General features: G+C 47.0%; 2 protein-coding genes across 3 annotated transcripts; one reads left to right on the forward strand and one right to left on the reverse strand.

Moving 5' to 3' along the window:
* Positions 1 to 13: 13 nt before the first annotated feature.
* LOC117889944 lies at positions 14 to 10,897 on the forward strand. Of its 2 annotated transcripts, none has more exons than XM_034794481.1 (7): positions 14 to 754; positions 4,459 to 5,972; positions 6,040 to 6,934; positions 6,996 to 7,128; positions 7,258 to 7,712; positions 7,774 to 7,882; positions 7,944 to 10,897. In XM_034794481.1, exons 1-7 carry the CDS (start codon positions 716 to 718, stop codon positions 9,737 to 9,739), a joined length of 4,941 nt encoding a protein of 1,646 aa, XP_034650372.1. In that variant the 5' UTR covers positions 14 to 715; the 3' UTR covers positions 9,740 to 10,897. The 2 variants fall into 2 exon arrangements, with proteins under 2 accessions (XP_034650372.1, XP_034650371.1); XM_034794480.1 differs by lacking the exon at positions 14 to 754 and adding an exon at positions 4,298 to 4,342.
* A 947-nt stretch (positions 10,898 to 11,844) lies between these two features.
* LOC117889950 (CDK5RAP3-like protein) lies at positions 11,845 to 13,715 on the reverse strand. Its single transcript, XM_034794505.1, has 4 exons — positions 13,662 to 13,715; positions 13,423 to 13,597; positions 12,524 to 13,363; positions 11,845 to 12,464 (listed from the first exon to the last, which is right to left on the reverse strand). The coding sequence occupies exons 1-4, from the start codon at positions 13,665 to 13,667 to the stop codon at positions 11,959 to 11,961; spliced, it is 1,527 nt and encodes a 508-aa protein (XP_034650396.1). The 5' UTR covers positions 13,668 to 13,715; the 3' UTR covers positions 11,845 to 11,958.
* Between the last annotated feature and the right edge of the window lie 131 nt (positions 13,716 to 13,846).

Consider the following 13,846-nt stretch of genomic DNA (forward strand, 5'->3'; position numbering starts at 1 on the left):
ATTCCTATACAAAACATTTTGAGAAAAATTCCGTCGTCGCTTTTTTGCTGTTGCTGTTGAAAATTGCAATTATAACTATAACCAAATTGATTAAGCGGTGTCCCCTGATGGCCTTTGTAATAAATCAAGTGCGCGCACCGGGCTACGCGAGGAAAGAAGATTGAAAAAACATTTTTTCCTACGCAGCAGAAGCATTGAACGCGCGCGTGTGTGAGTGTGTGCGAGTGCCACAGAAAGTTGCAAGAAGCTAAGTGCTCAGTTGTTAAATATTTCATGTGCTTGATTTATGCAATAATATAAATCAGCGAATTCAGCTTATATGCATCAAAATGCGAAACGAAAGCAGAAAAATGTGAAAAAACCAATGGGAATTTCTCAATGTTGTCAATACAGCGAGAGCGAGAAGCAGCAGCAGCAGCAGCGCCATCCGTAGCGTAGCCGTCTGCGGTAGCAGCGCTGCCAGCGTCAACGTACAAAAAGTCAAAAGCAAACGAGGAGAATGAAATAACAGGAAAAAAGAAAAGAAAAAAGCTGAGCCACAGCAAAGCAAGAAGAAACGCGAAGCACGGGCTAAAGAAAAATCGAAAAATTAAAAAAAACGCATACATATAGATGTATTTGTGGCTGTATGCGTGCGAGTGAGATTCTGTGCCTGTGTGTGGTGTGAGTGAAACGTATAAATAAAATTCAGCCAAATGCAGAAACCAACAACAAAATGGATAACAAAACTAAACAGTTGGATTTTAAATTACTGGTAATTAAATAATGTTTACTCCTCAGCCCCCGTTTTACTCTTTCCATTCACGATATTATATACACAGAAACATAGGTACAACCGTTAAAGTGTTTGTGTGTGTGTGTGACTGTCTAATTGTGAGAGAGAGAGAGAGGAGAAAAACAACGTGTAAAGGCAAAGCAGAGAGCGGTAGTGAGAGGAGAGCGAGAGCAAAAGAGAGCGTGTGATAGAAGAGTAGGAGGTGGAAGACGACAGATAACAAATGAAGTAAAGTACAGTGTGCACTGGCCGTATTTTGTTGCTACTTTACGTTTACCGCTGCTCTTGCTTTTGTTGTAATGTGAAAAGGTCGTCTCGATTAAAACAAAAAAAGGAGAATACGCTCTTTTTGAATTTGTTTTTGCATTTTGCTTTACGCTCCAATTAGGAATGCGAAACACCTGAAGTAAACAAAGATAAGCGGTTAATGGATTTTTGAGCGGGAATTGCGGTCATCTAAAGAGCGAGCGGGAGAGAGCTACTATAGTTAAATGAATTGAAAGAGAATAAGAGTGCTGGGTGGGTGCTTTCTTTCTGAGTTCTATTCTTCTATTTCGTTTATTATTTTAAAAGCTTTAAACGACCCCAGCACTACAATCCCTTCCCCGAACAACCCATTCAAAATGGATGGGGGAATTCTTGCACAATTTCCACCAACCCACACACATTAAGCTTTCTCTGTGTGCGTGTGTCTGTGAACTTCCGCCGAGTCTATCTCTAAACCCCCATCACCCCACCCCTGCCCAAAACCAGACCCCCAGCCCATCCCCATCACTCCCACTATCCTCATTCAACGGCAAAACTCATACCACTCCCATTTCCCCCTTCTTCTCGAATGCCTTGCCCCTTCACTCCCTGCCCCCTTCCTCCTTTCGACGAGTGCCACATAATGTTATTTTTGTTTTTTTCTATTTGCCTCTAAAATGAATTGTAGTTCCCCCTCTTTCATTCTCCCTACCCTACCTCTTTCTCTGTGCTACTCCCCAATTTTCGACCCATTTCATCATGGTTCTTGTTATTGTTGCTGGGTTGCTATTATTCACTTTTGTTTTGTTTTCCCTCGTTATATTTGAGAAAATATTTATTTTTATTTTTTATTAGTTTATAACAACATTTACATGGACTACACACGCACACAAAGAAACAAAGGCACATTTACATAAATACTAATACTATAAAAAATACTACTAAATCCAAAAGCATACACACACATACAAACGCTCTCCATCTCGCACTCATACATTGAAATAGAGCCCCAAGAGCAAGAGCATGATTGGATTTGTGAATGCGTGTGTGTGTGTGGTTTGTGTTGTTTCTCGTGGAAAGTATTTGTGAGAGGGGTGTGAGCGAGAAGCAGGAGGGAGTCTTTACTCCTCCTCCTTCCCTTCCTACTGCATGCATATAAATTTTGTGTGAGTTCGCTCCCGCATGCAAGTGCAAGTGAGACGAACAACACGGTACGAATGTACGAAGCAAAGCACAAGTGGAAGAAGAAGAAGAATGGTAAACAGCATTGCACAGTGGGGCAAATTCTTTCATGTGTGTGCAAGCACACGTTGGTGGCGGAAAAACGAGTTTGGGGATTTTTAAATGAAAAACTAATGCACTCACTCATGAAACACATAAAATGGCATTCTCTCTCGAAATTAAATTTCTCTTGAATAGCGGTTTAGCTCATGTTTTCCCTTGCACCGTTTTAATTAAAGTTTTTTTATCGCTGTTAATTGGGTTTACGACATGTGAGTGCTGACTGAAAGGAGCGTGCATGTCGATGAGGGTTAAATTAGTTATCCTTTTCTATTTCCGAACCATGGACTGCACTGCACTGTGAAGCAGCAGCCCAGAAGAGCGGACGCGCTGGGCCAATTTCATTAATAAAACTCTTAAATTAAGGACGGCAGGAAGGCAAGCGACAGTGTAAAAGCTATTTTTATTTGATTACTAAAACTATTTGGATGCATTCCGTTGTATTGGTGGTGCTGTAAAAGCTTTTGTGTTTGTGTAAGATAAGGAGGAGGAGCAAAAATGAATAACATACATAAATTTAGCTAAAAATGCATCCAACGGCACCTTCTTGCCCTTCCCTGCACCGCCAGCTGCCCCCATTTTTACTGTTTCTTCTCTATGAATATTATGTTATATATAGGAATGTTTATCTGTATGTGGACCTGCTCGTGTGCTTAGAAATATTTTGAATATGTGTAGTCAGTCTTGCCTATATTCTCTTCGATTCTGTTGGTGTGTGTGCTTTTGGGAACGAAACAGGTACATACAGACATATGTATGCATGCATTTACATTGTATGTGTGCATATAACAATTGTAAACGAACTAAATATTTCTGTAAAGCGGAATAAATCAAGATGGAAAATGCAGCTGTCATCGTGCTTAATTCGAATATGGAATACCCTATGAGAGATTCCAGTCATCCCATTCTTATTGAATGATATTCTTATTCGTATTTTGATTTAGCAAAAATATTAATATTATTATGTGGTTGAAGTACATACGTATACATAAATATACACACACATGAACAACATTTGTACGCTTCGTTCCGACACACACACTAAAGATAATTTAATTAGAACACACATAAAATGTAATTAAATGTGGTATTTTGATTTTACTTTGGCGCGCTCTCTCTCTCTCTCCCTCCGCTCTTATGTTTTCTTACCTCTCTCATACAAAAAATGTGATTAAAACTGTATGCGCCTGTATGTGTGTGCGTGAGAGCTATCTACAATAGAAAAAAGGGTATTAAAAGTCTTTCAGGAGTGTGTACCCCTCGTTTGCTTTTAGCCCTGCCTTTCCCCCAATTCTCCCTTTTCCGTTATTCTGTATTGTTTTCTTTCTCCTCCTCGAACACAGTGGGTGGATAGATGGTGGGAGAGCAACGTGTAGCGAGCAGAGAGCCCCACATTGTGCTTGTAACAACTACAAATCGCTGCAAAAACACATGCAAACACTCGCATACACACACACGAACACGCTGAGAGAGATAAATGCACACATACACGTGCAACACATAGTGGCAACATTGTGGAATGGGGGAAAAGTAGCACAAATTGTTCGCTGTTTTAATTTCTCTGCCTCTTCTTCTCCATCTCCCCACCTTCAGTGTTGCTGTTTTTTGCTTCTCTATTTTTGCCATCTTCGTTGGTTTTCGTTGTGCTCGAGTGTGTGTGTGTTTGCTTTGCACTAATCGCTCGCGCTAACTGCGAAGCCGGCGTCGCTGCCTCTGTCGCCTTGCTGTCTAACCGTTTCATTGACGACGCGAGCGTCGATTCTCTCTCTCCCACTTCTTCTCCACACTCCCCTCCCGTGGCTCTAATTGCATTAAATTGTTTGGAAAATCATAATCTCTAATTGTATTTGATGACAGTTATTTGGGCAAGTGTGTGTGTGTTCCGTTTAATTGAAACAAATGGATGTTATGGTTCTAATTGGGACACAAATATTTTCAATTTATGTGGCAACTCTGCAAGTTCCCCCTACTCCACCCGTCAAAATCACCCCCCGCGCATTGCTGCTTTTCATGAAAATGGGCGGCACAGGGCGGAAGTTGGTAATTTATTCTACTAGCACAATAATTTAGACACAGTGGAGCGAAAACGCCTGTACTGGGATACTTAAACGATACATTTACTTACTCCTATTCTTACCATTTCGTGATTCTTCCAGGTGGATCAGTCACTAAATCTACTGGACAGCCTCAATACGGCATTGCGGTGCGATGCTATACAGTTTTTGCTGCAGACGCTCAAGTGCAAGTATCCGGACGCCTGCGACCAAGTCGTCAGGAATCTATTCAGTCACATAACCAATGATAATGTCGGAGGGCTGGCCGTGCGCCAGGAGCTAGCGAAGAGCGAGCAGCTCACGCAGCTGCTGTTGGCCACCAAAAAGGAGAAAAAAGAAAAACCGGAGCCAGACAGCGGTGGCGGTGGGACCGATCCAGAGATCAAGCGGGAGCATGTTGTGCAGGAAGACGAAGCGGAGGAGGCGGGCTCCACGGATCTGAATCAAAACTTTGAGAAAATCCTCTGCAAAGAGGAGTTTCTGGGCCTCGACGACGAGGAGGAGGACTTCCTCCATGATCCGGACACTGAGAATTCGTCTTCCCTGCAATTCCAGGCTGGCAACCATGTGGATGCACTCGGTCCTGGTGATCCGCTAGATCTGATTCAAGGCGGTGGCTCCCTCCTGGTCAAGCGGAAGTACGAGGCGACTTTCGGTGCCGAGGTGGCAGAGGAGAACCACCTGGATGAGGATGAGGATGTGGCCAATGGCAGCACCAACGGCAGCAGCAGCGACGGCAAGCTGGTCAAGCGGATGCGAACCAATAACATGCACGTGGCTGTAGCTGTGGGGGTGGGTGTGGGTGTGGGGTTGGGGTTGGCGAGTGTGAGGAGGAAAGAGGAGAGATCCAGCCTAGGCGAGGGCTACGTCTTCCACGAGGACAGCCAGTACACGCTGCGATATCACCACAGTACCGGGGAGTTCAGTGAGCGGGCTTTTAAGGCTCAGTTCCGTGCTCTGTTGCGCCTGGCGCTGAGTCAGCACCACAAGCCTTTCCTCAAGCAGTTCTACGAGAACTTTGTGGAGAACGGGCGGCTAATGGGCACTACGCCCTCGACGAGAGTGTTGAAGGAGCTCCGGGATCAGCGATTGGAAGAGTGGCGGAGGCAGCGGGAGCGTCGCCAACTGGTCAGCCTAATGAAGGAGGAAGAGATTAAGCAGCAGGAAATCCAGAATCAGCAAGAGATTCAGGAGAAACAGGAACTGCAAGACCAAGAGCACCTGCTACTGGATCGGGAGCAAGAGCCAGAACAGGAGCAGGAGCAGGAGCAGGAGCTGGTCCCACAGCTGCCTGCCATCTCATTCGGCGACTCGGAGATCGAGATGGAGTCGGAAACGGAATCACAGCTCTCGTCGGCAGCTCAAGAGATTATGAAGTTTGAAGAGTTCATTGACGACGGTGTAGGCGCAGGACGTCTTATCGATGGTCTGGAAATGGAGCCGGAGATAGATGACATGCTCGCTGGCGCCGGCAGTGCCCTGTGCAGCGTCAACAGTGCGAGCGGCAACAGCAGCAACAGCAGCAGCAGTGGGAGTGGGAATGGTAATGGGAATGGAATAGGAATCGGAATCAGCGGGGTTGTCCTGGAGAACAATAGTCATCATTCGCATCACCTGTAAGTAGAGCTGCAGCCTGAGACACCCATCCCAGAATTTGTTCTAATTTGTTCCCTTTTGTTGCAGAAGTAGCAGCAGCAGTGCAAATCTTGTGATCAACGGCCTTACGTCAAGCAATAGCATCAACAGCAGCAACATAAACAACAACAATAATAATAATAACAATAATGGCAGTCTACACTGTCAGCCAATGGCCCTGCACGGGCACGGGCAGGGGCAGGGACAGGATCTGAGACCGGTGCAGGAGCAGATAGCACCAGGCAAGCCATCGCTACATCTGCCCATGAACATGCCCCTGGAGAGCAGAGACCTGAAGGGCAGCAGCAGTCAGCAGGGACACATCATGATTTCGGGAGGAGGTAGCTCTAGCGTCCACGCCAATGAGATTCAGCAGCTCCATCAGCATCCAAATCACTACAACTCGAGCAACAATCCCCTCTCCATGATGGGTGGCATGATGCAACAGCAGCACGTGAATCTGCAGCAACAGCAGCAGCATCAGATGATGCAGGGACAGTTCCAGCAGCATGGCGTCTCCATGATGAACAACCGCCAGGTGCCTGCTCTGGCTGCCTTGTCGAACCTGGGAGATGATTCGCCAGTTTCGAGCAATGTCTGTGGCCAGCTAAACTCCTCGCTGGAGCTGGACGACAATGATCTGTCGCCTGACGAGGATGACGACGAGCTGGACACTGAGCTGGATGAAATGGATGCGGCCAAGCAGCAACTGATCGATGGCGGCAGCAGCAGCAGCACCTCGCTGCAGGCGCCGCCCTCTCAGCATGGCAGCGGTAGTGGCGGCAGTGGGGGACACACGCCTGGCAGCAAAAAGGACAAGCCCATCTACAATTGCCTTTTGTGTCCAAAGTCCTATCGCAAGCGAAAATCTCTGCTGGATCACTATAAAATGCATCCGGGCTTCTGTCACGATTGCGGCCAACCCAATGGCAACACGTTAGAGGTAACTGCGAAGATATATATAAATGATGAGATGATAACCTTTTGTTGCTTGTATTTCTTAGGAAATAATCCATCACAATCGGACGATGCACGTGAAGGAGTTCCCGTTCGTGTGCGAAACCTGCGGCGAGTCGTACTCGCGGAAGCAACAGTTTCACGCCCATGTCGATTCGCACAGCAAGAAGGATTTCAAAAGTGAGTCGGCGTGAATGTAAATTTCGTCCAGTTCTCCTGAGGAGTGGAGTCCCTTGAACTGGAATCAGCCATAGATTGGAATGGAATTCGAATGGAGTTGATGATTTAACTTTCTGTTTTCTGTTACAGCCTTTCCCTGCGGCGAGTGCGGGCTGAAGTTTCCGCAGAAGAAGCTGCAGCAGCATTTCGAGGAGACGGGACACAAGGCGGACGGCGCCATTTGCGAGGTGTGCGGCGAAGAGTTTACATCAAAGAACGCCCTGTACCAGCACATAATACGTGTGCACAAGCGAGACAACTTCTTTGAGTGCCACATTTGCCATAATCGCTTCACATTGAAGGCCAATCTGGAGCGGCATGTGCAGCTGCATACGGAGGTGAAGCGCACGTATGTGTGCGACCTGTGCGGCTCATCCTACTACACATATCCCGCACTCAAAGAGCACTACAGCAACGCGCATGTGGATGTGTCCGAGTGCAAGTGTACGCTGTGCGGCAAGCGCTTCGGGTCGGCCAAGTCGCTGCAAAGGCATCTGCCGTCTCACTCGGAGGAGCGACCGCATTGCTGCAACTACTGCGATCAGGTGTGTTTTACGGCCAAGGATCCTCCTGCAGCCTCCTGTTTAACCTCTCATTCCTCAATAGACCTTCAAGTGGAAGACCCATTTGGTGCGACACAAGCAGACGATGCATGGAAATCAAACACCGCCGCCTAAGAAGGGAAAGCAGCGCTTCCCCAAAGCGAACGAAGAAGGTTGTAGATCGTCTTACCCCTTAAAAGATTCTCTTCTAACTGCTTTCATTTTTCTCATTAGCTGAAATGGCTGCTCTGCCGGATATGCCAGGTCCGCCGCCTGTGAAGGCTAGCAAAAAGTCAACGACCGGCAAGGCAAAGTCACTGGCTGGAGCAGGCACAGCGGGGGCTGCCCTGCAGCAACAGCAGAAGGGATCTGCAGCGACGCCCACACCGCCGCCACCAGTTTCAACGACCCCGGGATGCCTGCAGCAGGATCAATTCAATGCGGCGATGGTCAGCAGCAACAGCTCGCAGTCCTCAACGGCGTCCACGTCGCAGCATTCGGTGTCGACGAGTGAATCTCAGCAGAATTCCATGTACAATCAGAGCTTTAACGCTGAGAAACTGCCGCCAGGCCAACAAGCGCCGCCGCCGCCTCCACAACAGCAGCAGCCACCGCCACCACCACCAAATGCTTTGCACCAGCAACATCCGACGCCACCTCCAACACAACAACAACAACAGCAGCAGCAGCAACCGCGTGCCAGCCCGGCTGACATGCATTTGCAGCGAATGAATAGCTTCGGGCAGGAGGGGCAGTTTCACTTTGAGGCGGGCCAAGCGGCGGGAAGCTATCAGCAGCACCAGCTGATCAGTCAGTATCAGCAGCAGCAGCAACAGCATCTGAGGAGTCACACTCCACAGAGTCCACATGCTGCACATCCTCCACATCCAACGCATCCATCGCAGATCCAGCAGCAGCAGCAACCGCAGCACTTCAGTTCCCCTCACCATATGCCGCCAATGCACCACCAGCACCAGCTGATGATGCAGCAGCAGCATCGTCATAACCAGCGTTCGCCATTGCACCACCATCCCTCAACGCAGCAGCTGCAGCAGCAGCATCAGCAGCCGTCGCATTCCCCACAGCATGCGAGACTGCAGTCGCCGCAACCTCCGCCAGTACAACAACAACAACAGCAGCAGCAGCAGCAACAGCAACAATTCCTGCAACAACAGGCCGCAGATTCGTGGGGCAACATGAACTTTGGCAATCCCCCCAACAACCAGCAGGAGCTGAAGGATAACAAATTCTATATTGTAGATTCGGCCGAGTTTCTAGGGCTTCCAATGAATGTGCCGCCAGCCCAACAGCAGCCACCACAAACTGTGAGCAAACCGCAGCAGCAGCAGCAGCAACCGCCGCCGCAACCACAACAGCAGCCCCAACAAGATCCCGCTCTAGCTGGTGATCTTATGAGCTTCCAGCACATGTGGCCGGCGCCCGGTTTCAGTCAGGGACCACAGCAACAGCAGCAGCCCCAGCAGCAACAGCCGCAGGGGCAGGCCAATCCGGGAGATCCTCACAATTACAACAACATCGGCAGTATACTCACGAATCTCATTGACAGCCCCGCCCCAATGGAGTACAACTTCGACTTGATCCAGCATCAGCAGCAGCAGCAGCAGCAACAGCAGCAGCAGCCGACGGCTCAGCAGCAGCAGCAGGCGGCGCAACAGCAACATCACAATGCAGGAGGCTATCCGGGTGGCTTGATGCGAAGTGGCCCGGTTTACGGGGGAGCCTATGAGCAGCATATGAGCGAGCAGCTGGTCAGTGAGCAGCAGAAGCAAAACAGTTTTCAGCCCTATCACTTGCATGGCCAGCAGGCACAACATCCCCACTTACTGCCGCCAGCTGCAACGCATGGCAATGTGTACGAGCGGACAGGAGTCGGTGTGGGCGTCGGATACTCCATGCTAGGTGACGAGTCAAAGGCCGTGCTGCCCCCGATGATGGGCGGAATGATGCAGCAAATGCCACCCCACGGACAGCAGCCAGATCTAATCTACTATCCAGTGAAAAACGATTGACAGGCGAAGCATCCGCATCCCCATACCCATACCCATACCCATCAGCAGCAAGCTCCAGCTGCTGCTCTAGCTCAGGAACAGCAGCACCCGAATAACCACCATCAACATCATCGCTGGTGGACGGAGGAGACAGCCAAGAGAGGCGATGTGTTTCATTGAGGAAACGAAGAGACATCAGAAAAAACAGGACACGAGAGCGAAGCAGGAGAGGTTCGCTTAGATAGTAAGTGAATGTGAGTGAAATTGTGGATACTTTGGGATGCGATAGAGAGTTGTAGATAAGGGGTAAATCCATACGAGATTTTGGAATCTAGAGCAATACAATACAGATTAGAGCGGCAAGTGCTCAGAATTCTAATCCGACCGGCGCTATGATACGTGTATAAATGTAATCATTTACAACAGTACATAAAATAAACAAAATTAAGAGTATATACGGATATACATACATATAAATATATATATGCGTATGTATATAAAAATATATCTACAGACATATAAATAGTAGCACGTAAGCGAAGGACACGCGAAAAGAAAAGGAATAAAAAAAAGCTATAAATAATATAAATAATAATTATACATAAATTATATGAAACATATAAAAATTAGTGTCTAAGTAAAACTACTAACAATAACGTCAGACCACGAGCAACTTTCGAACAAATTTTATGCTTATTTAACATTTACGATACGAGTTCATGCAGTTGCATGTTGCATGCAACAGACACCCCACACACAAATACGTATGTACCCAACAACCCATACACATACTCGTACAATATCTTCATATTTAAACCGAAGACAGACATACTGACTGACAGACGGACCCCTATATATTGTAGATGAGATTTATTTGAGCTTGGGTCGGGTCGCTGGGTCCATGCATCACAAGTAGAAACGACGCTCAGAGCCCGGGCCGAAAAGCCACACACAAAGTTGTAACCATATCATGAGGCCTCCCCCTCCTCCCCTTTCCCGTATAATTAATTGTACTATCGTTAGTACTTGTTATTTTCTATTTAGTTAATGAATTGATTACGAATTACACTTGTAACGCCTTTCCGACGATTACCGCCAGCCACACTTTTGTTAGATTAGTGCCTAAGTCTAGTTGATATCATATCCCAATGTATACCCATGCCCCCCTCAGCATCTTGTGGCTTTTTACACCCAAAACCTTGTATAACTAGTAGAGCTATGTATTATATAGCACTTCCCTCACTCCAGCCCACACCTTTATCCTTTCCACTCTGCCTCTCCGACACTCCCAATTGAGTTACATCAAAGACTGTACAATACCAAGAAGTTTGCATGAGTGACCAAAAAGCTGTTCCATGGCGGGGTGACATAGACAGAGGGAGCGCGCGGTGTCTCAATTCTCTTTTCGCCCATGTTTCGTCTCTGCCCTGCTGCCCAGGCAGAAGGTTCAACTCACGAGCCGCAACTCCGTTGCACAGTGGGCAATTTTAGCTTGTTAAATTAATAAAAGAATAAATTTCAATTTTGAGTGCTTGAAAGATTCGATAACTTAAAACTCTGTAAAATTCTCAATATATTCTTTATATCCAAAGCGCTCATAAAGCGTTTCCACTTTTGCCACTTCTTTTCGGCTGAGTTCCCACTCTGCCGCGCCAAAGATTCACCGCTAGCTGAGGCATTGTCGCAGCTGAGTGGAATTTCAGCGGCGAAGGATAGCCCAAAAGAGAATTGAAACCGAAAATTGAAAAAGCATTTGCTCCTCATGTAACATCTTTGTATTGTTTAGTCTTTGGTTAAATATATTTTCGAGAATTTCCTTAGATACAAGACAGGCCCACAAACATTTAAGTTAATCAGGATAACGTTGTTCTTGTTTTACATATTATTCAGATCCAGCAACATAAGCATTGTACCATTAAGTGAAAGTTTAAAACGTTAAATGTTTAAGGATACTTTTATGCAACAAACAAACAAAACAAACCAACAACAAACTTCACTAAAATTAGATTTGTATTCTGGATACAAGCAAAAAACAAAAACTGGCAATTAAAAGAAAAAAACCAACAACACGATATAAATAAAATTTGTATATTTAATAAAAATAGCAAAAATAAAAGTGAATAAACTCTTTTAAAAAATGTACCAATGCGCGCATTTGTGCTGCCCAGCCCAACATTTAATTTATATTTATTTAGTAATCCGATTTAACAATTAATTCCATGAAATGTCACTCGTTTAGTTTAGTTGACGCCTCCCATTAGATTAACCATCCGATTCTTGTACCGCTTCGAAATATCCTTCTCGATGTGCGACTGCAGTGTACGCGTTTGGGCAATCAGCTCCTCGAGGACGGGATTCAGGTGTAGGCGCTGCTCCCGCAGATCGATGGCACGCTGCTTGAGCACCTCGCGCGTGGACCGGATCTTCTCTACGGCCTTGGTCATCTGCTGCAGCTTGGTGGCAAGCAGATTCGGATACTTTGACGAATGCTTCAGCTGGAATAGATGGCGCGTTTGCTCATCGGAGGTCTGCTGGATGATTTTCTCTATGTAGCCGAGAATCTTTTGTATGCTGTCTGCGTCGTGTGTGGCAATGCTGTCCATGAGCGAGTACATTATGTTGCTGGAGGACTCCAACTGGTTGAGCTCGTAGAGGCGCAAGCGTAGAAACGATTCCAGCTCGAAGAGCTCGTCGAGAAAACGATCCCGATAGTTGGGCGAATCGAGGAGTGTGTAGGCCTGGTCACCTGCAAAGTTTCGAGAGAATAAACAGCTGGTGGAGAGATGAGAAACCATTTAAGCTCACCTTTAGCAGTGCCACCATCCATGCCAGTGCCCTCCACCACGATCCCGTACTCCTCGACGGGAATGTCAAAGTTGATTTCCACAGCGTCCGTGGGAGCACTCTCAATGCCCCAATCGATATTACCGCCCTCGCTCTCCGGCAGATCCCCGCCCCCAAAGTCACCGTAATCAATGATTTCCGCCGAAACTGTGGAAGAGGTTCCGCCATTGTCATCCGTTCCAAAGTCAATTTCGGTAACGACATCATCCTTGGCAGCAATGCCCACGCTGAGGTTCAGACTTATGGGCGGCTCCTCGACGGCCAGGGGTGCCTCCTTATGAATGTACTGGTAGACTGTGGTGTTTCCAAACTCAACCAGATGACGAAGAATGGGCAGCGACTGCTTGTGCCCACTGATTTCGGCGTACATGTCGATGCCGTTCTGAACCTTGCCAATATCCTGCAAGGATTTGGTGTAGAGTTCGGGCAGGCCAGCCAGAACCTCGAGGAATTCCGCGTGTAGATTCTCTCCCTTCACCCCCAGCTGTTCGAGTAGGGCGGCATGCTCGGCCAGGAGCTGACCCTCCGGCTTGTGCAGGTCTTGGGCTCGCTTCAGGCTTTCATCGGTGAGTTGTTCCAGCTTTGTCATTTGCTTGCGCACCCCAGGAATCTCAAAGTTCACATTTCGCACAAAGATCTGAGCCGTTTCCCCCAGATATGTGGCATTCTTCTCGTACAGACGACAAATCTCCTGCCAGTCTTTCATCCGCTGACTGCCGTAGGTGCCAAACACGCTCTTCGTGTCCTTCTCCGTTTGCTTGAGGATTTCAATTATCTCCTTCACATGATAATAGTTGATATCTGCAAAGAAATGGATGCATTGACAGATGAATAGACACACCAGGGAACATGCCACTCACTTGCGTTGGCCAATAATTTAATGAGCTGATCATTGGACGGCATATCCTGGAGGGCATTGCTGATCTTGGTGTGAATTTCCTTGATCTCCTGTTGAATATTCTTGGGCACAATCCTACGGCTGATTAGCCAGTCCTGCAGCTTCAGCGTATGGATGTCAATGGGAATCTCAGACTCCTGTTTCATACGAAAATCAAAGCCAATGAGCTCATGTTATGGAGGTATAATTAAATTAACTTACGTTCATTTTGTACAAATTTTGTATATTTAGTTCCACGCAGGCAGGCTGATTTGTTGTTATTGTCATATGTCATCGGTATCTTTACGGTATATTTGGAAAATAAGAAGGTGTACTTCGGTATTTTTTATCGATAACTCTGTGTTCACACTAACATCCACGCCCCCCTTCGCCAAAACTGACACTAG

Source organism: Drosophila subobscura, chromosome E (genome assembly GCF_008121235.1).
Source record: "Drosophila subobscura isolate 14011-0131.10 chromosome E, UCBerk_Dsub_1.0, whole genome shotgun sequence".
NCBI classification, from domain to species: domain Eukaryota; kingdom Metazoa; phylum Arthropoda; class Insecta; order Diptera; family Drosophilidae; genus Drosophila; species Drosophila subobscura.